At 38.2% G+C, this 26,319-nt stretch overlaps 1 protein-coding gene and 1 long non-coding RNA gene across 2 annotated transcripts in view; both read left to right on the forward strand.

Annotated features, from left to right (window-relative positions):
* LOC135780050 (uncharacterized) overlaps positions 1 to 26,319 on the forward strand; it is a 494,904-nt gene that overhangs the window by 428,392 nt on the left and 40,193 nt on the right. The gene's annotated exons all lie outside the window — the stretch shown is intronic.
* The window catches only part of zfpm2b (zinc finger protein, FOG family member 2b), a 192,848-nt gene that overhangs the window by 149,668 nt on the left and 16,861 nt on the right, over positions 1 to 26,319 (forward strand). Inside the window, exons 4-5 of the mRNA XM_065268174.2 lie at positions 10,917 to 11,041; positions 21,591 to 21,687. Of these exons, the coding sequence (XP_065124246.2) occupies positions 10,917 to 11,041; positions 21,591 to 21,687 (222 nt within the window). The remainder of the gene's footprint in view (positions 1 to 10,916; positions 11,042 to 21,590; positions 21,688 to 26,319) is intronic.

Raw genomic sequence — 26,319 nt, forward strand, 5'->3', positions numbered from 1 at the left:
CGGCCCACCGGGAATCCTCACGGCCCTCCCTCTGGCCAATCCGGGTCTGGTTGGGGTTTTTGGTGCCATGTATGGGGTGGGGTGTTCAGTAGTGAAACCGCTCTGTTTTTGAGTTTTGTTGTGTGAGCATAAAATATTAGATTTGCCAGACAACAGAGGTTAAATATAAATGTAACCAGTAGATTAACTTATATGTAGATTTGTGTAAAATAGTGTATAGTGTAATTATATACAGTGGGGGGAAATAACTATTGAACGCGTCAGCATTTTTTTTCAGTTTATATATTTCCAATGAGGTAATTCACATGAATTTTTCATCAGTATTAACTCAAGAAATCCACAAATATAAAGAATTCACAACATTTAAGTAGATAAATAAAGTTATGTGCAGTAAAATTGAATGACACAGAAAAAAGTATTGAACACGTTAAGAAAAAGCTAGTCACCGAGGCAAGAAACTAGCTGAAATCCATAAGTATTTAGAAAGTAATTATATTGTACTTGTATGCGAGCATAAAACTTTTTTTGCGATATATGAGAGTTTTTGCGAAATTTACCTTTTCCATTTGCCGTATTTTCAATGCGCAATTTATTTTAACATTTGCGCAATTTTAAAGGTTATGAAAATGTTGCCACTGTGTTTTTCTTAAAATAGTTATATAAAAATATCTGCTTAAAAATAACTTGTCTGCTTGTATTTGTCAGTTTTAAAGATGTCTGTTAATCCAGAGCGAGGATGGGTATAAAAGCTTAACCCTCATCTCCTGAGAGCAATGGCTTTAGATTCTCTCTATGTATCATTTTATCTTCAGCCATTTCACAAATCTTCTCCTGAAAGTGGATAATTTAACACGTTTTTGTGCTGTTCACATTAAAACTTCATACAGAAAGAGGCTTAATCCAGCTTATCTGAAGCCCAGTCAGAGCAGTGAGGCACAGGCCTAATCAACTAGACCAGTGGTTTTCAATCTTGTCCTAGGGGACCCACAGCTCTGCACATTTTGCATGTCTCCATTATCTAACACACCTGATTCAGATCATCAGCTCATTAAGGGAGAGATCCATGAACAGAACTGGGTGTGTCAGTTAAGGGAGACATACAAAATGTGCAGAGCTGTGGGTCCCCTAGGACAAGATTGAAAACCACTGAACTAGACAGGCAGGGTCACCCAGGAGAGAGAAAGAGGCCGATAGAGCACTCTTCACCCCTGTGTATGATCTCTAATTTACTGTAGGAATTGGGGTGCTAACACTATATCTGAGTGGGCTTAAGCTTTGTTTATACTCGTGCTTTGGTCCGCAACGCGAGCCTCCGCTGATTGTGGGCGCGTCTCAACAAACAGACGAGGCGTTTGTAGCTGACACGCTCGCAATTGCACTATTCTTTGATCCGCCAGGGGGCGACGCAAGCAATCAATTGCAAAGAAGAGGATAGATAGAAGTCGTCCGCTGGAACAACCCTGGTGCTTCTACTAAACAAACAGTACAGACATCATAAGGTTTGTATTTTATTTCTCGTCCAGTGGTTCTTCCAGAGTGTCAGATAAATAGTACATGCATTGTTTTGCATGGATTGATCAAAGAGATACGTCACAGGCTTGGCTGCTCGGACAGAATAGCCTCGAGTTGGTTCTTTTTCCGATGTGGAGCCGGCACGCGGTTACACAAATTATGGTGCACACTTTCACGCGAAATGAGGTCTCACACACCCAACGCCCACGACCACCCACTCTGCGTTGACGTCATTTTTGCTATGCGCACCAACGTGCCTGTGCGGATGCGTAGAGTATAAACATGTCTTTTAGCCTGCTCATGGAGCACTGGATGTGCTTAAATATCTAGGCTGGTATTTATTTATTTATTTAGAAAAGGGACAGTGTACATTAATTAACATTCGTAAATGTAAATGTACCCAAATTATAGCCTGGCTCCGCCCTCCTATGTTCTTCCGCTTAATTTTCATTTCGCTTCAGAACAACGTCTGGGACTAAGAACGCAGACGTTGAGGTCTTGCGCCAGACTGAGTGACATACGACATGACCAAACGTTAGCTATTGGTTATGGCAGATTCAGAGTGACTCTGGGCAGATCCAATAGTTTTAAATTTCAACAGAGGACCCTCCCTAACGGAAGAAACGCTTTGCAATGGAGCGTGGCCAGACTCTCTGTACAAATTAAATGAATGTACGAGAGTCTGGTTGCACCAGGCTACCCAAATTAGCCCTAGGTCTAGTTTTCATTGGTAGTCCCTTTGCCAGATGTTATCCGGATCCAAACTAGAAAAAATGGTTAAACATTACAACAATCATAAAACAAAAATTTATGAACACCTCTATAAAATACAAAGAATAAAAAATATATATATATACACAATAAAAAAAATTCAAGTTACAGTTTTTTACGATTGCTATGACATATTTTTCAATACTTTTAACAAGTTTTCAAAACACTTAACACAGTTAGCACTACATCCACCTGTGTAAGCTATACTATTAACACATTTCTTATTGGTTTAACACAAAATGCATATAATTAACACAAATTTAAAATGCTTGAACTTCTTTTACAAACAAGCTCAAACAAGACCAAAACAATAGATTCTTAAAGTCAAATTTACAAATGCTTTCACACAGCATGTCAAAACAGATAACATTATGTCCTAAACCTGACTAGTCAAAGAAAACGTCTCGGTTACGTATGTAACCCTCGTTCCCTGAAGGAAGGGAACGGAGACGTCACGTCGTGACCGACGAATTGGGAACCGCTCCGCGGGTGACCTATCTACTTCGAGAAACTATAAAAACGCCAATGAACTTGGCATGCAGGTATTTGCATAATGCCGGCGCCGCCCCGCCAGGTGCGTATATAAGCCGCAGGTGCACAATACCAAATTAGCTATATTATTGCTGAGAAGCCGAGCAACAGTGCCCGGCCTGAAAACAGCAATGGAACAGCAAACTGTGGCGACGGGACGTGACGTCTCCGTTCCCTTCCTTGTGTATTTTCTTAAACAAACATTTGCTTTTCAACTTAGGCAGTCTTCATACGTTTGTCTTTTCATACGTTGTTCATAGTTTTTATTCGTTAGTGTCAACTTATGTCTTAGATTTTGTAAATTCATCAGATGTTCTTAGTTGTATCTGCTCAGACAATATTAGATTTTCATCATTTGTCTTGTTTTCTTTTGTAAGTGACAACATATATCTGTGATTGTTTTTATGAACACAGTTGGTTTCATTTCTGTAGTTTATGTAACACTTTGTCAGTGTTTTAGATTTACTTGCTAAATCTTTTACAGCATAACAAACTAGGATAGCAATATGTTTGAATCTGTAACTGGTAATACCACCAATAGCTCGATGTACATAACAAAGTCTGCAAAATAATAAAGATTGATTAGGTTTTTATTTAGTAAACCTTTTAACATAAAGTGGAGAGTTTGGGCCTGTATGTATAAAACATCTCAGAAATGCTCTTAAGAATAGTCTTAAGCTATGACGTAAGTGTCAAAAAATTCTTAGTAAGGAGTAGGACCAGTTTGAGAATAGAAGACGTTTATAAAGAAGCTGAAAGCAACTTTCAGTAAAGTGTAAGACTCATTCTTAAGTGCTGACTTAAGTGCTGCAAACTGAGGACTACAATGATTTCAACCTAAAATGGCCGCCCTTAACCTCTGAATCAGCCAATAGAAAGCCGGCAATGTTATACAGTCACAGTAGCATGTGACACCATACATTTATGAATCATGAAGACATTCAAATTATATTAGTATTTAGATATTTTAATTTAAATTTGCTTCAAAAAATGTTTAACAATATTACAAATAACCATTTTGCACCATTTTGATTAAGTTTTTAACATGTTAATGAAATAGACAAACATAATGTTATTTAAAAAATTAAGATGATTAATCACATTATTTTAACTTCACTCACAAGCTGTTTATAAAGAAAAGACTAAAGTTTGCAAACACTTAGATAAAAAATACTTTGATGATCAAGCCTGAACAAGATGATCAAGTTAAGTTGCATTTCTCCACTTAAACACAATTGTAATATTTGCCATCTTTGTCACTTTCACCTTTGGCTTGCTCACTGCTAACATTGCTAACATTATGTTTTGGGTCAGGGTTTTATACTCTACTATCACTTTACATGTAATGATGTCACTGCAATCTTGTACTTCACATTTTTTATTGTAGATTTTATTTACATTTTATGGTATTTTATGTACCTATCATAAACTGTAAAATGTAAAAGCGGCTTTACTTAAAAAACTTACTTCAATTGATAACACCTAATATTTAAACATTTTTAACTTTAATTATTTCACTTAAACTGAGAAATTTAAGTTGAAAAAACATTACATTTTAGGCATTATCAATAATTTGATCCAACTTTAACCTTTTACAGTGTATTTTATTCAAATTTATATACATTATACCATTGCTGTCTTGATACTCCCATAAAAATTATTGGTACTGTGCAAGCACTTGAATGTGCTTTTTTTACTAATATACATCTTATACTGTATATTATATTGTGTAATATAATATACATTGTATAAAAACCCTATACTCTTTATATTTCATAATGTTATATTAATTCCTGTCTATTGTCTATATACTACTAACATGTATTTATTGTACATTTTCTGCTTTGCAACAATGCAACAAGAAATTTGTCAAAGTGATATAGAAATACATTTAAATTAAAGTAATTCCACAAATTCTTTGTTGTAAAGTGCATGATCTCCGCCTCTCTGCTGCCCTCTTGTTACTCTTAACTAGGTTAAGAGACCTCTCCAGCTCTCTTAAATAATTTAGGAGCTGAGACCTAGTCTTAACACTTAGGATGCTTTACAAATCAAACGTATTCTTAAGTCTAAGAATAAGAGTAAAATGACATCATTCTTAGAATTTTGCCACACTTAAGACTAAAATTTTACTCTGAGCGGCTTTATACATACGGGCCCTGTTGTATGTAACAACAAAGATGCGATGAAACAAAGCAAAACAAGAGAGGCTACGTTTGTTAAAACACATATAAATTAAGATGCAAACATCTACAACTTGGCAATGTTTTTAATCTATTGGTACCGAATTTAAAGGCTATACGTCCAAACTATTTCAAACATTGCCAAGTTGTAGATGTTTGCATCTGAGGCCTAGTCCACACGGACACGGGTATTTTTATAACCGTGAGTTTTTTCACGCGGTTCGGCCGTTCGTCCACACGAAACCGCAGTATCAGGGCACTGAAACCGAGCATATTAGAAAACCCCGGCCAGGGTGAGCTTTTTAAGAAACCCCGGTTACAGTGGTGTCGTGTAGAGAGTAAAACCGGGGGTTTTGCCTTGCGACATCAGAGTGTGCGCCGTTATCCACTGTGTTTGACGTCAAGATTGTGCGCCGCTGACTGCTTTGTTGATGATTCTGTGCAATGGCGGACGTATCTTGCTAATAATAACTGTGCTAACAGGGCTTCTAACATGTATACAGATAGATGCTCAGTTATCTCACTATATTGCGGAACACGATTTGGGTTATATCCCCGCCTGCTGGTGTGGCATGCTCTTGACAGCGCTTGATAGCGTGCTTTTGCTTTATCGTGTGGATGGATATTTAATTTAAACCGAGCATGTGTGGACGGGATTTTTTTTTAGGGAAAACTCCGGTTATAAATATACCCGTGTCCGTGTGGACTAAGCCTTAATTTATATGTGTTTTAACAAACATAGCCTCTCTTGTTTTGCGTTGTTTCATCGCATCTTTGTTGTTACATACAACAGACTCTCCACTTTATGTTAAAAGGTTTACTAAATAAAAACCTAATCAATCTTTATTATTTTGCAGACTTTGTTATGTACATCGAGCTAATGGTGGTATTACCACTTACAGATTCAAACATATTGCTATCCTAGTTTGTTTTGCTGTAAAAGATTTAGCAAGTAAATCTAAAACACACTTTGCATTGTTGTTTTAAACAGCTAGTACTAACTTTAAGAGTTTGACAAAGTGTTACATAAACTACAGAAATGAAACCAACTGTGTTCATAAAAACAATCACAGATATATGTTGTCACTTACAAAAGAAAACAAGACAAATGATGAAAATCTAATATTGTCTGAGCAGATACAACTAAGAACATCTGATGAATTTACAAATATAAGACATAAGTTGACACTAACGAATAAAAACTATGAACAACGTATGAAAAGACAAACGTATGAAGACTGCTTAAGTTTGAAAAGCAAAAGTTTGTTTCAGAAAATACACATGTAAGAAAATCTGATGAATTTACAAAATCTCAGACACGAGATGACACTAGCGAAGAAAAACTTTGAACAAATTATGAAAAGACACCTGAGAACATCTGATGAGTTTACAAAAGCTCACACATAAGTTGACACTAGTGAAGAAATCTATTTACAATGTATGAAAAGAGACCTGAGAACGTCTAATGAGTTTACAAAAGCTCACACATAAGTTGACACTAGTGAAGAAATCTATTTACAATGTATGAAAAAGACTAATGTATGAATACTGCCTAAGTTTGAAAAGAAAAGTTTGTTTCAGAAAAATACGCGAAACTAGGAACATCAGTAACAAACCATAGGTAAAATATAATTTCATGTTTGCTTATTACGCAATGATACATGTAAACCTAAGATGAACCTAACCCCTCAGGCAGACCAAGGGTCTGCTCCACTTCATAAAAATCCTGTCATTGCTCATTTGGGACCCCTATCACGTGATAACTACCAATCCACACACACACCCCCATATCCTCTGGGGTTTTGTGCTGTAAGTCGTAAAGCTAAAGACGCTGATTGACCTTAAAACCTAATCTAACCTAATATCAGGTTAGGATGTTCGAATAGTATATTTTTATTTTTTAATAAATGTTAAGGTTTACCTATTTAATGTGTGTACATGATTTTACTGTTATATAGACATCCTATCTGGTGTTGCTGATATAGATAGTTTAATGGAAGCACACAATCATGTTTAACAAAACCACACACAAAAAAGACTAGTATGTCTCTGTAAGCCATGGCAAATTTGTTAAATGTTTTGTCTTTAAAGAAATGTTTGTTGTCACGTTAGTGACAACCTGACTTATACCATCGTCAACTTTGATAAATAATATTTGCAAACATTTTATTGTTCCCTAAATGGATAACAGAAGGTTTAAGGCTACATTAATTAAAAACCAAAACCAAAATGTGAGATAAAATGTCTTAAACCTTTTAAGTTTCTTTAAATCGCAAATAAGGGATAACATGATTTAATCAGTATCTGTGTAATGAAGCCTAAATCTAAAAAAACCCTTTACTTTTTGTCAATGAGGGGACAGACTTAGCATCATGGCTTTAGTAACAACCATAGACACCATAGACCCCATGCAAACACCCACACCCACACACATCCACACACACACACACATGCAAACACACACACACACATACACACACACACACACACACACACACACACACACACCCACGCACACATACCTCTCAAAGACACGGGCGCATAAACACGCACACTCATAAACAGACAGGTTCGCACACACAGACACAAGCGCGACTCGGTGCGACTCATGACATTAGATATAAACTTACTCATACACACCTAAATGTTTAATTAAAAAATTAAGATCGCATAAACACACATGAAACACACATGGGCGCTTCATTTTACAAACCCGACATGTTTAAATCAGAGGCGTTCTTAAACTAAAATGCGGACAGAATTGCGTTTGTTGTATAATACACACTTGGTGATAAGGATCCACAGTGGATACAAAAAACGGAAACTGGGGTCATAATGTCTTAAACTTTAAAAAGTTTGTTTTTAAAACCATAGATATGTGAGGGCTTGTGCTTATTGCTCTATGCAATAATGTGTTTTAATCATTACCTTGTAAGGGTGACATAATGATACACCTAAAATAAACATTTATATAGTCAGAGCGCATATAATTACATTTATTGTGTAATAAATACATATTCCCAGTTGGGTTTAAGGTGACATTAAATAAAAAAACAGAAATGAGATAAAATGTTTCTCTTAAAACCACAGTTATGTGCACGCATCCGTGTATGTTCTCTATTGTAACCGCCGGAGCCCGATCTTTAATATCATGAACAGAATACTCTTTATGAAAATATTCAACATTTATTTAGTTTAAAATAAATAGACTTTAGTCTAAAGAATTGTCGACCTCTGGTGTTTTTGGTACAATTCATTTCTTAAATATACACGTACTAAATATTTCAATAAATAAATTTGTGATGTTACAACCTTTTAGATCCTGCAATGTTTGCCATAAAATAGGCTCTGGTGCTCTACCTAGAATCTAAAATAAACCTTTTACTTTTTGTCAATGGGAGCTGAATTACATTTATTTTAGCAACACTAAAATTTAGAAACAGTACGGTCCTCTGAACACCACCGCTGTTCAGACACACTGGGGGCCGCTGGGTGATAACGTATGGTGAGAAAGAGAGACTCTCATAAAACTGTCCGTCCAGAAACCAAACGCCCAAAACAACAAACTTTTTTTTTTACATCAATAAAATATGACGAGCACTCGCAAGACAAAAACACGCACTGGAATACCATGTTCAAGAACCCTTTTATTTTGACAATGTGTACCGTGTTACATTTATCGTAAATACACACTTGGTTATTAGGTGACATTAATGAATTCAAACCAGAAGAGGGGCTGAAATGTCTTAAAACGTTTAAAAGGTTCTTAATGCCAGATATAAGAGCGCCTCAACGTACGTTCTCTGGCAACGGTAGTGCTCGCATTCACGTGTTTCACAAGTCAGAGATTTGATTAAAGAAATCCCTAAATCTAAAATAAACCTTTTACTTTTTGTCAGAGTGGCCAGTATTACATCTTACCACCACGGTTTTAAAAGACACTAGTTTACAATCCGCCCCCTGCTGTGAAATATCTCGCACACAGACACTCACAGTGCAGCTTCTGTAAGTTTGAGGCTTATCAGAAAATAGATAATAGCAGATTTAAGTTTAACCAGTTACAACTAAAATATTTGATTCTTGCGTGACTTTAAAGAAGGCTCTTGACAAAACAAACGTTTATATCAAGCTGTATTTGTCAGAGCAGACAATATAAGATTCGTTGTATAATATACACATATTCACACATGGTTTTAATAAAAACAAACCCCTGAAGATGGGATGAAAACGTCTTAAAACATTTAAAAGTTTATTAACGGGATATATGAACATGCACCCGGCGCAAGCTTCTGTAAGTTTGAGACTGATCAGAAAAATAGTTCAATAGATAATATCAGATTTAGGTTTAACCAGATACATGTAAAATATTTTATTCTTGAATGTCTATAAGAAACTTTTGACAAAACAAACGTTTATATTAAACAGTAGGCTATTTGTCATAAAAATACACGCTGACACTTAACCTACAATCTAAAATAATACTTTATTTTTGTCAGAGCAGACAATATAAGACTCGTTGTATAATATACACATATTCATACATGGTTTTAAGAAGCATTTAATTAAAAATAAACCCCTAAGATGGGATGAAGACGTCTTAAAAACATTTAAAAGTTTATTAACGTCAGATATAAGTGCGCATCAGCGTATTCTGTCACTATCGGTGCATAAATACACATGTCTTAATCAGAGACTTGGTTAAAGAATCCCCTTAATCTAAAATAAACTCTTATTTTGCCATAGCAGACAGAATTACATTTATTAAGTTTATTTTAAGACGGCAGATATGACCGCACACCCGGTGCGTTCTCAGGCACCGCCGGAGAGTGATCTTTAATACACGTGAAACCTAGAGAGCAGGTCATGAAAAGATTTGCGGAACTCGTGAACCGGTTAAAATTTTATTTAGTTTAGACTTTAGTCTAAATATTGTAGTATTGTAGCCGGCCCACTACAACTACTCCTAGATATTTGCATTCTGCTACAACCTGTAGTCTTTCTCCTGAAATAAAAATGTCCTGATTTATATTAGGAAAATTACTAATTGTAGATTGCAGCTTTTCTGTAAAGATCTGACTAGATAATTCTAAGTTTATATTAGATGATACCAAATCTTCCCAAATCATATTTTCAATTGCTGATTTAAACTTGTTTTGCTTATTTTTTGGAATACCAAAGAAATCCTTATTACTGGCATGTGTAGTAAATCTTTTGCTTGTTCATTTTCTAGAAAGAGGCACTATATGGTCTGACAACCTTATCATATTATATGACTTTGTAATTCTCTCTGGTCTGTTACTAAATATTAGGTCAATCTGAGTATTAGTGTTTTTTGTTATTTGTGTTGGACCTTTGATCAGTTGGACTCAATTAAAACCATCAACAACTTGCTTAAACGTCTTCCTTATAGATGTGTCTTCCCAATTTGAATAAAAATCACCCATAACAATAACTTCCTCCTTAAAATCACATTGACATAATACATTCTTAAGCTCATCATAAAACCTGATATTTAAAGCAGGTGCTCTGTAAATTAATGTGTAAAAGACATCTGAGGTGATAGAATCATATTTAAACCTATACATTCTAAATCAATAGGATTTTGCCATATAATCTTATTACAACGGATAGTGTCTCTCACATATATCATAAATAAAGGCTTGTGGGTTTGAACCTTCTAAAAGCCAATCTATGATCTATTACCTTTGTGCCCTTGTAAAAGATACTTAACCTTATGTTAAGGTTTAGGTTTAGAAAAGCAACCGAACTGGCTTTGGTTAAAAGCATGTGATTACTAATGACCAACATATATTACATTTTCTAATTACTTTATTTCTTAAAATTAAATGCTGGCAAATGTTAAGAGACTTGTTGTAAAGTCAAATGGGTTGTTGAGTAAGTGTTATGTGGCTTCTACAGGGGATCTGATTATGGTGGATGAGGAAGGAGAGAAAAGGATTCGTTCTTGTCAGGCACTTTCACTGGGCACCACATGGGGACCTTTCACTGGGAAGATTAAGATGACCACAGGAGAAAATGACATGGTGAGTTTCACAATTTGAGAAGAGATTTGGACCAAATGATCATTGATTCACTTATTAAGCATTATTCTTCAATTGAAACAAATAAAGCATTGGTAACCGCATCACTGTTGTGGCATTCGTGAGCTCCCAACATTCCAACTAGCAGACTACAATAAAACTGAGACAGCTATTGTGATTTAGTGTTGACCATATAGTTATTTGCCACATAGTGTATTGTGGGTAATTAATTACAGAGATACTAGAGAGAGATAGAGAGAGAAATAGAGAGACAGACAAGATAGACAAAATGACAAGAGAGCAATGCAGTCATTTTTGAAAATTCATTTGGTGTGATGCACGCTTATGTCCATTTTGAGGCCTTTAAGAAGGTGGTGTTGTGTGTTTTGAAGTGTGTATAAGAGAAAGTGAGAGTGTGTGTGTCATGGGTAATCTGTGCCTGTGGCAGGTTTACTCTGTGAAGCGGACTGGTATCGCAGGCCCATTGTTGTTGCTCCTGTCAGAGCGGGAGAGGCCGATTGAGGCCTGTGCTGGCCTGATAAGAGTAAAGAGGATTCAGTAGAGAGAGACACATTGAGAAACAGAAATGACTCCGGGAGAGTGGAGTGCTGTGTAGAAAGTATTCCCACACAGTCAGATCCACACAAACTCTCTCCATCCTTCTGCAAGATTCCTGAAGGTGAGACTCTACACCTACTGTAAGCGAGAACACAGCTGCCAGGTGTAATGCAAACAAAAACAAATGAAAGCCTTTGAGTGGTTATAGTGCTGTCTTTAGAGTTGAAGTAAATGTAGCTAATTGAATCAGTTTAATGTCCACCAACAATCTAAACATGTCTGAATCTAGGCCTTTTTTTAATCAATAACAAGTGAAACAGAATACTTAACTGAAAATGCTCAAAGCTTAATAATGACAAATTTATATTGAAAAGTTATGAACAAATTACATTTTTTTTCAATCGCTAACAAGCGCTTACCCATACTTCAGATACTTTTTCTAAACACTTAACACAGAGTTCTACCTACAAAACACAATTGGCCAAATAGATAATTTTCTTCTCAAAAACACATTTTGTTAAATACTAACTCTTCATTTCAAAATGGAACAAATCTTTCTCTGCACACAATAACTTTACCAAAACACTGGAAATCTGACTCAAAATGAAATTATTCTTTCAAAGAATAACACTTCTTTTAGCTCACAAGGTACATGCAGTCAATCAAAGTACACCAGGTTTCTAAATATTGGCTATTGTTGACATTACAAAAACTGCATAGACTTTTATGTTTCAGTTTTACAGGTATTTGCATGCAAAACATGCAATCCACCGTTTTTACGCTAAATGTCTTGGTTGGGAACTGTATGTCCACATGTACAGCAATGTTCACAATTCAAAAGCAATCTAGTAAAAAGCAGTTTTCCCCTTACTCTTGACTACAGGAGGTAAAGTAGAAACACAATATAATAGAACAGAAAAAGTTTTACAGTATTGATCTTGTCATTTTTGACAAGAGGGTGGAAGACGTTGCATTCTTTAGAGGGACAATTTTTTTACATATGCATTACTGTATGACCTTATTGACATGTCAAGTGAGAAACAATCCATGTAAAATGCAATACTTACCTGTTGGTTTGTTGAAAGATGCGTATAATGTAGGCAACCTCCTAAAATTGGGCTGAACTCTTTCACCAGCCTTTCTTACTGATATCAGTGAATTTCATCACTGATTACTGTTCTTGCAGCCCTTGAAATGCCACCACCACGCATTCTTACACCTCTACATTGCGCTCTCCTTGGGCCTGCTCTTCTCCCTGACCCTCCTCCTCTCACTGTCCTGCACCTCTCACTGCACCTCTCACTGTCCTGCACCTCTCACTGCATCTCTCACTGCATCTCACACTGCTCCTGCACCTCTCACTGCAACTCTCATTGCACCTCTCACTGCATCTCTCACTGCCCTGCACCTTTCACTGCTCCTTTCACTGCTCCTGTACACCTCAACACTCCTGAACCTCTCAATGTACCTCTCACTGCTCCTGCATCTTTCACTGCACCTCTCACTGCACCTGCATCTCTCACTGCACCTCTCACTGGGCCAGCTCTTCTCCATGTGCCCCTTGCTTTTACGCTTCCTTGTCCAGACATTACAGTGTTTGTCTGTTTCTGTTTTCAAAAACATCACTCCTCAAAGTCCTTCTTTTACTGTATGAGTATCAATGTAATAGAAAAAATAACCTAAGCCAGACTGGAACAGGGGCGTGTCTAGAGGGGGGGCATGGGGTGGCACCGCCCCCCCTTGGAATATGATTGGCCCCCCCTGGTGCCCCCCCTCCAATCTCATTGGGCCAGCTAGATTTACTGTCAACCTGAAAATGCCCACCGCACCATTGGACCAGAGAGCTGTCAATCACTGTTTGATTTGAGACTCGCGCGAACGCGAAGACGAAGCGAGCAGAGTAGTTGCGCCTTTTTAAAACAGGAGGAAAGAGATACCATGACACCAACCACACCATTGGACCAGTTGTCAGACACCCACCACACCATTGGACCAGTTGTCAATCACTGTTTGATTTGAGACTCGCTCGAACGCGAAGGCGAAGCGAGCACAGTAGTTGCGCGTTTTTAAAACAGGAGGAAAAAGACACCACGACACCCACCGCACAATTGGACCAGTTGTCAACAACTGTTTGATTTGAGACTCGTGAAAACGAGAAGGAGGGCGCCCCGCCACAGACTCAACAGCCGCCACAGACTCAACACTGGCACAAATCAAAAAGATTTTCCATGATTACCATTTACATTTTATTTTACTATTTAAAACGGCTTCATGTGCTTTTGCAAGCGCTCAGCAGCGCCTCTCTCTCTCTCTCTCTCTCTCGCGCGTGCACGCTTTCTCACTGCTGCGTGCGGAACCTCGACAGTGCCTCTCTGACACTGAGTGAGGGAGTTAAAAGTTGGCGGTGTTTCCACCTGGGTTCCTCTGTTGTCTTTTCATGTAAAAGTTAACAGCCAACAGATGTTACTGACAGAGAATACGGTTGATCGAGTATTATGACTTAACGAAAGGTTAGTGTTTTCCCCCACACACACACACACCAGTTCTCTGTTTACGAGCACTCTCTCTCCCTCCCTATGGTGCTTTATGCGCGCGCACGCTTAACAGTATTCTCTGATATTTTTGAATTTGCGCTGAATTGCTATGCGCGATCTACAATAAAACTATCACTCGCATTTAAAATTAAAAGCGCTCATAAACACAATCAGATGAGAAGAGCAACCTTGCATGAGACACACAGGTAATCCGAAATCACCTCGTATCAGCTCTTCAATGTAAATTGTATCAGACAATGTCACATTTAAATTAGGATTTTAGCAGTATAAAGTAACAGCTGGTTGGATTAAACACGAGGTGTTATTGGGTCGTGTTAGTCACTAGCTTAAACTCTTTCTTGTTGTCTGACAACAGAACAGATAATATGTAAAAAAATAGCATTCAGTTGTGTTAAAATACAATATAGGCTAATAAACAATGAAAGTCAGATCAGACAGAGTAGAAAAACAAAATCCTGATATGTCAGAATGTTAACTAATACCAGCTACACGCAATGTACTTAAAGGAACAGTTCACTTAATTTAAATGGTCATATACATAAACTTGTTTCAAACCTGTATGAGTTTCTTTCTTCTGCTGAACACAAAAAAGAAAAGAGTTAAGAATGTCTGTAACCAAAATCAGTTGATGGATCCCATTGACTTCATATGTAGGAACAAAATAACATGCAGTCAATGGGGTTCATCAACTTTCTGGCTACTAAGATTCTTCAAAATATTTTATTTTGTGTTCAGCAGAAGAAAAACTCATACAGGTGTGAAATAACTTTAGGATGAGTAAATTATGACAATTTATTTAAAGTGAACTATTCTGGAACAGAACTGTTGTTTAATCCATGCAAAATACAAAAAATTAATACCATCTATATTAGAGCACGTGGCATTGCACAAGAACCATGCTTAATATTTTCTAAACCAGTATTTATTTTCATTTGAATTTTTTGATTGGCCCCCCCCTGACTGGTTCTTGGTCCCCCCTGTGCCCCCCCATTTATAAAATCCTGGAATCGCCCCTGGACTGGAATCAGCTGTGGTTGGCCCAATTTACCCAACATAAAGGTTTTAATATTGTATCTAAGGTTTGGAATATTGTTTTTGCTATTGTGGGATGTTGTGTGTTAACATTTGTAAATACTACAAAAACAATCCATAATTTTGTTGGGAGGTATAGCTTGTCGGTTAAGAAAATTTAAGCATTGTGGAAATGTGTTTACTGACTGCATATTGTGTGAAAACGACATGAAATGAATGAATTGTATGGCCACAAAAGACAGATGCTGTGCTAATTGTGTTTAGAGTTTTGAAAATGTGACAACTGATTGGACAAACGCTTTTTAGCGACTGAAAAAAACTGTAATGTGATAAGAAAATAATTGTTTCCAGCTTTCGTGTGCATTTGCATGCCTGGTTTCATTGTTAATATGTAGTATTAATACTTCACTTTCAAAAACACAAAACACATATTTTTTGTATGTTTAAATAGATGCTGAAGCGTACAATGTAGACATATTGGCAAGATTTAATTTTAGCATTATTACGTTTTCACATCTACAAAATCTACAAAATACAAAAAAATTTTATACCATAAAGATTGCTATATAAATTCCCTTTAACCATTTAACGATAATGTTATCACCATACCCCAAACCTTACCCTTAACCAAAACCCTTTTTATATAAAAAAATATTATGTATTTTATTTATATTATGCAATGTAAAAGACAAAAACGTGTAGGAAATTGTTTGTAACAATAATAACAATATAGCATTTAAAAGATATTTTAAGCTGCTAATACAGTCCTATCCGAAACAGTTTATTAAATCATGTACTGTTAAAAATAATAACCATAACACACAGACAAGTATAATGACAATAATTTATTTATTGCAAATTTTCAAAAGCAGGACCAAAAGTAGTTTCAATAATGATCTGTTCTGTACAGCCGTCCCCTCTTTTATAAGGTACAAAGAAGTGTTAAAGTTATTACAGTTTTTACATACATTAGCATACAACAAAACTATAAACATTTATACCAAAAGTATATTCTTTACAGTAGAATACAGTAAATTGTGTGTGGGGTCCCGGTCCAGGAATTGGCAGAGGAGGTTTGCAGATTGCCAAAACAGGTAATCTGACTTTTGACCTGTTTATAGGCCTATCTATACTACTGTAAAGTAAAGCAGTGATTGGTTAGTGATCAGTTGTGTGTGTTACCTGGTGAATAAGTGTAGCATTTTGATGGTGTTTGGAAAAGTAAAGCAAGTCACTTCCCATAGATCTTTGTGTTTTAGGTAGAGAATTGTGTGTAGTGTTTTGAAAAAAAGAGTCAAAGGCTAAGAAATAGCTTATGGTTTTGAAGATTTGGCATGTAGTTTTGCACTTTGAGTGAGAGCTTTCAAAAATGGAAAAGTTCCGCTTCGCGTCGGGTCCTGATCACACTGTCGGGGCTTATTTCCCGATAACTACCGGCTGCCTCTACATTATCCCTTACATAGTTAACTGTTAAAAAACATAGCTAAAAACACAAAGAACAATAACAAATAAAGAGAAAAAAAAACTTTGATAAAGGCTTAATTAAATTAAGAAAAAAAAAGATGCAGACGACACGGCAGACGTCACGTTGCTTCTCACACAGCTTCTCCCATTCATTTTTAGCCGGGAGGGGTGACGACGGGAGTCTTACAATAATTCTTAACTGCATATGTCAATGAAGTCAGCACACGACAAGGGACGCGACGATTGACACGACTGTCTGCTTAGTTAGCAAAGGAAGTTCAGCTTTCACACCCCATACTCGCACAACGCACACGCGCCCTCAACTGCTTCTCCTATCACCTATGTGGGGTCGCCCGCTCTAAAGGGTGACGCAGCCTGTCTCGCAAAACTTTCGAACACGCCCTATAGACCGTTTCAGCAGTAACAAGATAAACATATAACTGTGATTTGTTTAATCCTCGTTGTTTTTGTGCTGTTCTGGTACGTATAATGACAGATATAGACACAAAACACAATTATAGCCCATGGCACATTATTAAATATGTTTCTCTGAAGTTTTACGATAAAAGAAAAAATTCACTCAGTGATTGACAGTATGAAGCAGTGTTTATGTTTAAGCATAAGATTTAGATTTATAGATGTATCTGTTTCTCTGAAGATTATTAAGATTGATGAGGACTCATTTGCTGGGCAGAGTGAATGACAGCGCAGTCTTCTGGCAACAGTGTGTTTAAATATTTCATTGCTTTATTTCAAATTGCTCAAAGTAATGAAACACACAGTTTGAAACACACTTGGTGTCACATTCATGATTTTATTGTAAAATTACACTTTTCCGGTCAATTCACAACCATTTAAACCATAAACAATACACTGTCACTTTAATTGTGTCAGGGTTTTGGTTCCATTAAGTTTGTTTCTATCATTGTTCATTTGTGTTTGTATTCCTTAGTTTCACCTGTGTTTAGTTAATCACATCATCATCTGTTACAGCTGTTTCTTTTTATCATTCACCTTTACATTATGCCCTCTTGTGCCTGTTTCTTGTCGATCAATGGTGCCTGCTACCTGTCGTCCTGTGATTCTCGTCAACGTGATCAATAAATATCCCCCATTTTGAATTCTGGTTTCCTCGTTGTCTTTTAGTTAGTTTATGATGTTAGAGAACTGTGACAGATTGATCGACCAAAACGTTGTGGCATGTAAGTGTTCCCCTCCGTGTCTCCAGATTAGGCTTTTTTGTTTTCCGCTAATTCAGTTTCGTTTTTTAGTCACGTTTTGGTTTTTGTTTTACCCCAAGCTCGGTTTGGAGCAGGAAGACCATCTGTTTGCTGAGGACAGTCCAACAGACCTTCGCCACCCCCAGAGCCCAGACGGTACTCACTCTACCTGGAACTCCTGCCCACCGCAGGTGGAGAACCCGGCAGCACGACCTGAGGGCCAGAGCTACCCTTGGAGCCCAGCGCCGCTAAAACCCCTGACCAGGTTGTGTGAGTTTCCGGTGTTTCGCCGCGGGAGCTGCTAGTGATATCATGGAGGACGTCCATCTCCCTGTCACTGAGGGTGAGCCAATAACGGTCCCTGGGGTTTTCAACATTCGCTCGGATTGTGCTTTGGACTTTTCCCACCCCTTGTCATCACCGCTGGTTCCGTCCAGCCCACCCCTTGTTAGTTGCTGTTGGATAGTGCTGCCGGTCCCGTCTGGTCTCCCTTTTAGCTCTCCCTTACCAGCCAATCCGAAGCTACCTCAGCGGACACAGCGACACACCTCTGCTCATCCTCAGCGCATCACCGGCGCTGGTACATCTGAGCTGAGGTGTGCCTCTTTGCCCACTGTCTCGGGGGTTTCTCCAGTTCTCCTCCCCCGCTCCCTGAGACCTAGAGGTCGCCTTGGCCCGTTGGACCAGCGGCCTCGCTTCGGGTCTCTCCTCAGCTCCCATCTCCACAGCGACGTCATCAGGCTTCGGTCACCCCTCTGGTTCTGCCCCTGGTCAGTCGTCGTCCCGCCCTTACCTCCGGGTTTTCCTCATTCCCCATTGTGTCTCTCACTCCACCCTTCCGGCTCGTTGGGCTCCTCCTTCCCATAGACGTCACCTGGGGACTCCCTAGCTCTGGCTCTGCCTCGTGGCTCTGGAATCCCTCCTACGTCTCGGTCGGGAGACCCACCAGCTCCGCCCCGTCCTGCCCCGTCTTGCCTTAAGACACGCCCCCATTTAAAACGTTCAGAATTATGTAGTCGTGCATTTTTCCTCCGGTGATTTGGCGGGTCGTTACTGTAGCAGTTAAAAGCTTTAATTTCTTATATTGAGTTAGTACATTTGATGGCAGCACAATCAACTACATACTGTATATGTGATGAAATATAGTGTTGGAGCATAATGTTGTTTTAGGGTGGACTTCTGCTTTAAGCAAATGCAGACCAAGCAAACAAGTGTTTGTCAGTCTACTTTAGAATATGAAATCTAAGCCTCAGTCCATCCTTTTAAAACCCACTCCGGTTCTTTAAATCCCCCATGCGGGGTCTCAGGAAGCTGTGATGTTGGTCATAGAGGGGTACAATGTGTCTAAAGATCAGTGTTCAGCATTCCACATCTCTTGTCTGTAAGCCCAAGCTGCCCCATTCTGTACTCCATCTGTCCTAAAGGAAGAGATTGGATCAGGTAAAACATTCAGAGGGTCTTTCACAATACAGTAATTCAGGAAATTGGGTGTGGTCTATTCACCCCCACAGATTATACTTTGATAAAGCTTTAGGGAATTATGATCTGAGAGCACAAGGTGGTGTTTTTTGAACTTCATACGGTACATTCAGTTTATTTAATAACAGTTTGATGCCTGTTGCGCATAAAAACAACTAAAGTTCATCTAAAATCACAAGTTTCTTTCTAAATGGCTAATTTTAACTTTCAGAAGATGGCACATAGGTTTTTCAGAGTTCTCATGGAAGTTGTGTTTACAAGGCATCTATGTTGAAACTATGAGGGGATTTTGGTGAAGATTAAATATTGCATTGGCTAAATTTGTCAGGTTAGTGGCCACAGATCTTTAGATATAAAATTCAGAGTTGTATTTGATTCATTTTTAGCAGGTAAACTACATTTACATTTATGATTTCGGCATATGCTTTTATCCAAAGCAACTTAAAGTGCATTACAAGGTATCCATTTTTATTACTGTGTTGTACTCATGACCTATTGTGCGGTTAATGTAATTCTTTACCAACTGAGCTATACAAGAGCAAACTAGATATCCATAATTCTTTATGTGTCAGGACTCTGCCTTGAAGTCTTGTGTTATATTTGTATTGTCGGTGTGGTTTCTTGTTATTGTCAAGTCAAGTCAAGAGTTTTATTGTCAGGTCTAGTCTAGTGTTTTGTGTCAGTCTATGCTGTATGCCCCCACGTGGGCTTTTGTTCCAGTCAAGAGTTTTATTGTCAGGTCTAGTCTAGTGTTTTGTGTCAGTCAATGCTGTATGCCCCCACGTGGGCTTTTGTTTGTCTTGTTTATTATTAAAATCTTTTGTTAACCCCTTCATCGTCCGCTATTGGGTTCATCTGTCCAATCCCTAACAGAATGAACCTGCCTCGATTGAACCCAGCAACGGTGTCGGGGTCAGCTGCAGCCCCCGTTTTTGTGGTGCGTCCCTTCCCGGAGTGGCTTACCAGAGGGGTCCGTGACCGGTTCTTTTCTGAGCTGTGGAGGGCCGCTGTAAATTCAGATCCGGACCTTTGAGGAGTTGGCGGCCTCTTTCGGCCCAATCTTCGGCATGGCCGCCGTTTGGTTTCCTTTTGGGCTGGCCGAGTCTGCGCCGCCCACCGAGCCCGCGCAGTCCGCGCCGCCAACCGAGCCCGCGCATCAGCTGCAGGCAGTGCCCTCTGTGCATCAGTTGCAGCCACCACTACCCAAGCCCCCTTGGACTGTTTTGTTTGGTTAATGTCATGGACTTTTGTGTATGTTCTCGCCAGCTACTAGCTTTGCTGGTTTCTTGTCCAGTCTTGTCGTGTGCTCTTTATTGTTCTAGTCAGTTTATTCATTTACTCCCTCCTCCCTAACCTGTGCTCTCTGCTGCCCAGGATTTACTTCTGAGACTCTGTAACTGTTGGTGGCTCCAAGGGCTATTTATCATCGGCTTATTTAAAGGACTGCAATCACCATCGGCCTGCTTCAAAGACTGCCTTTTTCATCTGCAGCGGCGGACGCTCTGTGCGGCTTTGCCGCTGTCCAGCGGAACGGCTCTCAGTCTCTGGAGCTGTCCAGCTTCACCCGTCAGCACCACTAACGCTGTCTCTCTCTCTGTCCGTCGCAGGATTCCCCTCCTCATCTGCTTCGGGTGCCTGCTGCAGGTCTAATTGTGGATCATCTTTGTGTCGTGTTTGGATTTACTGTTGTAAGATACTCTCTCCCACCGTTCGTTTGTCTGGCCGTAGCCCGAACGTGTGTGGCTTGTCTCCCCAGTGCCTGTGTGTGTGCTCCTCGCCCCAGCCGTTTGTCTTGGAGTGGCCTTTGCGCCCAGACGTGCAACTGTCTTTTTCACACATTATTATTTAAATACATTTTTCTGTTATCCGCACTGGGATCCATTGCTTTCTTCAGCCTCACATTATGGACATCTTTGTGGTTTTGGGGATTTATTTCCTTAATAATTTGTTATGGACAGTGCTGTACTGAAATTGAATCTTTTTTGATTCAGGCAGTTTGTTATTTTCAATTGTTTCTGAAAAACCTTCCCATAAGCACTACAGTATGTATAAATGAAGCAAACTGTGGTTGGTTGGTTGGTTGGTTGGTTGGTTAGTTGGTCAGTCAAACTGTTCCTGTTTTTAATGATTAGTTCTTGACCAAAGTAAGCTGCAAAGTGTACATTAATGTATACTGGTAGTCAAACATCTGGTTATGTGAATTGTTGTAATGACTAAAGGAATTGTGTGTTTTTTCTGTTGCAGGTTTCACCAGTGCTCAGCGGATGTCCAAGTTGGCTTAAGGATGTGATGTGGGTCAACTCAGAGGATGGCAGGAGCAACTGTGCAGTATACAGCAAAGGTAAGAATTTATTTAAATATAATTTTAATAAGAACACAATAAAGCAATAATTGCATGTTTTTGGACAAAAGCTTTTTTATTTCTGACAATTAGTTTTACACATCATTTAGGGCAAAAACTATTGATGGGCTGGTTCTCAATAGTTGATTTGTCATTAGCCTTAAATATACATTTAATCTGGGAATAACTTTTTAATTTGAGAATGTCCTCGAGAAATAATAATAGTTTGTTTGTTCAAGCACCATATTATGACGTCAGTGTACGTGTAAGGGATTAGTGCCCTCTAGTGGCAAGCAGCTTATACCACATGTGGTTGTTAAGTTTGAATGTTTTTTGCCTACAGTTGTAAATGTAAAAAAAAATAGTTTTTATAAATATTTATGGTTTTAAATACATTTTGGAGCATCCAACCTCACCCTTACCCTAAACCCAACCAGTTCTCAACCATATAGAACAAAACAAACCGCAAGTAAAACGGTCACATGTATTTATTTCATAAACTGACCAAAAAACAACATTATAAAAGTATTACAAACAAGTCGCATTGCAAACTTGCAAACTAAAGCCATAGGATCACTTTATATTTGCAATCCATGAATCCAAAGCACTGTCCGATCTCATTCAAACATAAACCGGAACATTATAGCATTATGCATTATGTCACGAGATACACGAGATCCAATGCAATTTTACAACCAAAGATGATTTACATTAGATTGTCATCATGTTTGTTTTAACTGTTTTGTATGCTGTGTATATCATGTAATTAATAAAGGGGTGTTATTTACCCTAAATAATAGTGCAATGTGTAATACTGCATAAATACAATTAATCCTGGCGGTTCAAATTGAAAATTATATATAAATGTATGTCATCATAGCAAAATTATACCCCAATATATACAATTTCATACTCTATTATATTAAGTTTCTTCTGGTGCTGGTTGAGGCGCTAATTTAGTAACGCATCTGTTGGTCATATTTAGGGGAAAACAAACTACCAAATCAATCGGATGGGTTGGAGAATAGGTTTTGTAGCTTGCTATCGCTAGTTAGTGTTAGGTGATATATTAGGGAGAGAATTTTTTTCCTTTAACCTTTCATTGAACAAAAATGTGTGTTGTTATTTTGAAGCATTTTGGAGTCTATTACGTCACAGATGGCTTTTAAACTAACAGTCATAGGGTTTGTGGGGTTTATGGGCTTCATAAAACCAACCATGTCCTGATTTTTTACAGCAATTCTAAAATAAAACTGTTTCAATTAACCTCTTTCTAAGATAAAGCCTTAAGAAACTATGTAGTAATATCTTCCAATGCCAGTGGTGCCACAATCAAATGCTGAATGTTTAAAGAGCAAAAAGATAACTCTGTTGCCTGTGCTCTCTCTCTCTCTCTCTCTCTCTCTCTCTCTCTCTCTCTCTCTCTCTCTCTCTCTCTCTCTCTCTCTCTCTCTCTCTCTCTCTCTCCTTGCCTAAAAGTGATATTTCTGCTAAAGTGCTCCACTTTTTATTATCTAGCGAGGCTTAATTGATTCATCTACTTACAGTACATGTGTAAGTCGAACAGAGAACAATCCCTACTCCATTTCTTGAGGAAATGAAAGCCTTAAAAGCCTTTATCGCACTTATCTGAGAACACAGAGAAATGGAAGAATGGCTCAACATCTCCAGCAATGTCAAATTTTATTATCAGTGTATTCAAACAGCAGCACCACCCCAGAGGAATCGACTCTTCGGCAGTGAGCAGCGCAGCCATTGCGTTTAATTAAAAGACAACGCTGATGAACTGAAGGGCTTTCAACTGAGAAGTTATTTAGAAACTGAAAGGGGCTGGGATTGATATTACTAAACACTCTGGGTTATTTTAGCCAACCAGATTGTAAAGTTAGCTTTCCTAATACAGTTAGCAATATATTTGGTGGTTAAGAGTCTTATAAATGATTTATTTGGTGGTGGTTGAGGAGATTCCCCGTTCATACAGAGTTTGTCTGTGTTTTGTTGCTAAATTAGATTTCCTTGTCTCTGCTGTTCTGCATGCCTTGTTAGTTCATGTTATCCATTAGTTGATGTTATTTCAGTCAATTTTAGGCGAGTGGTTTAAATGTGTATACGCAGTGGCGTTCTGTTTACAGATATAACCTTATTGTAAAGTGTTACCCATGTTTTTGTGCCTAAACAACCCAAACAGAACGCCACTGCGTATACACATTTAACATTTTCAGTCAATTTTAGGCAACTCGCTACTTAACAAACCATACTGGACCCACATGAACCACAACCAGATCTTCAGTGCTTTTAAGAAAGTTTTCAGAGCAATCATACAAAATTGTTCTGTGAAACAAAAAGTTCCAGTTTAATACCAAAATTATGGTATGAAAACATATTTGTCCACCGCTGATCCGAGTAATGGGGACAATGTTTTGTAAGCCTGTTCTCTTTAACAGAATGTGGGTTGTTAAATTTTTTGATATAAAATGTTGTGCTGGTAGAAGCTCATCGTGTCTTGCGAACCTATGGGTTCCTGTGAGGGAGGCAGTAATTTTTTTAAGCACATGTTTTATATGTGCTCTCTATCCTGTCAGAGGGGTTTTGGCTTATCTTTAGTGAATGTCGAGACTTGAAATGTCAGGGACGGGCAGAAAAAATATATGAGATTATGAGGCTGCTGGATATTGTCAGGGGGTTGCAACGCGTCATAAATCCCGGTTTGATGGTAGTAGATGTTTGGATCAGAAGGGACACGGCTTAAGCGCTGCAGAGTTTCTCAACAGGAAAGAGGTTTATTCAGGTTATTAGATGATGTAGACCTCATCTTTTGATATATCAACCCCCCCCCCCTCGACTTTCGCTCTCTACTCATCATAATTCATTCTTGCTTCATCTCTCTCTCTCTCTCTCTCTCTCTCTCTCTCTCTCTCTCTCTCTCTCTCTCTCTCTCTCTCTCTCTCTCTCTCTCTCTCTCATAAGTGAAAAACAATGGTCTAGAAGCAGCTAAAGCTTAAACTTGAAACAAACTCAGATTTCTAAACTCTGATTGGTTGATAAAAATGTCCCAGGGTAAACACAAATTTTGCCCTAAGGACATCAACCACAACCACTGGCAAAATCAGGAGAGCTGATTTTAGAGGGAATTTTTGTCAAATACTTCTATTGTACATGCATTACTGTAATTGTAGCTGTTTATTTATATAGCGCTTTTCACAATTGTTAATTGTTGAAAAGCAGCTTTACATTAGTAGATGTAAAGGAGAACACTGAAAATCAATACATAGTATAAGAAGTAGAATATAGGGGCTAAGAATAAACCGTACAAGCGAGCGTATTAATAATGTAATGTATACAGTAAAGTGCTAAGTTAAGCCAAAGTTGGCTGACTCTCCCTGGGACTAAAAAAACCCCTAGGAGAAAACCCAATGGGAAAAAAGAAGGACAAAAAAACCTAGGGAGAGATTAATATTTATATATATATATAGACACGGTAGGGATAGGAAGCGGGTAGGCGGATTAAACTGGTTCAGCCGGTGATCGTTGGTCGCCAGCAGATCAGTGGTGCGATGACCTTCACAGCAACAGGAACTGGGTCTGTTTGTCTCATTGTCCTCGTGGTCGAGGACGAGACAGGGAGACAAAAACAGAATTCTATTAGCGTAGGGGCCGTTTGCATGTAATGCAAGTGTCATACATTATAGTGGTTTAATTCAGCTCGGTTCCAGACAGGCTAACTATTGCGGCAAGAGTAAATTACCCATATGAGGTATGTGAGTGCTTTGTTCTAGACAAAATAACTAGGGAGAAGTACATTACTGGACATTCTATTTGAATGCTTAGTTAAAGAAGAATGTCTTAAGTTTAGATTTAAATTGCTCGACTGTGTCTGATGCTCGAACATTTTTTGGTAAGTCATTCCAGAGCTTAGGGGCCAAGTAGGAAAAGGATCTACCACCTTTAGACACTTTTGATATTCTAGGGATAATTAAGTAACCAGAATTTTGTGATTGCAGTTTACGTGGTGGATTGTATTCTGATAGTAGTTCTTTAATATACAAGGGCGCTAGGCTTTGTAGGTGATTAGTAATATTTTAAATTGTATGCGATATTTAACTGGTAGCCAGTGTAAAGATGCCAGAATTGGACTAATGTGGTCATACTTTTTAGATCGAGTAAGCACTCTTGCGGCGGCGTTTTGAACCAGGGCATGTTTATACTTAACATGTTTGATTCAATTAAAACAAATTTAATTGAATCAACTGGTGCGATCCCACATGGAAAAAACATATATAAACATATATGTTTCAATATAGGTTTTGATATAAGTTTTACATATATGTGACATATATAAAATTGGCCGTTTTCCTATATTATATTTACATATATGTACATATATGCACATATATGTTAACCTATATATTGGTAAAATTATTAAAATCTGTAGCTGCTAATAAATTAAACATAAATAAAGGTCCAACCAATGACAGTCTGCACCTGCAGGAGCAAGGTTCAAACCTCCAACCTTCCGATTACAAAAAAAATGCAATCCCACATGCCACTGAGGGGATTCGAACACCCAACCTTCCGATCATTAGACAACTCACTTTACCATCTGCGCTACTGTCGCTGTTAAATATCACTGAA

This window comes from Paramisgurnus dabryanus, chromosome 19 (assembly GCF_030506205.2).
Source record: "Paramisgurnus dabryanus chromosome 19, PD_genome_1.1, whole genome shotgun sequence".
Lineage (NCBI taxonomy): Eukaryota > Metazoa > Chordata > Actinopteri > Cypriniformes > Cobitidae > Paramisgurnus > Paramisgurnus dabryanus.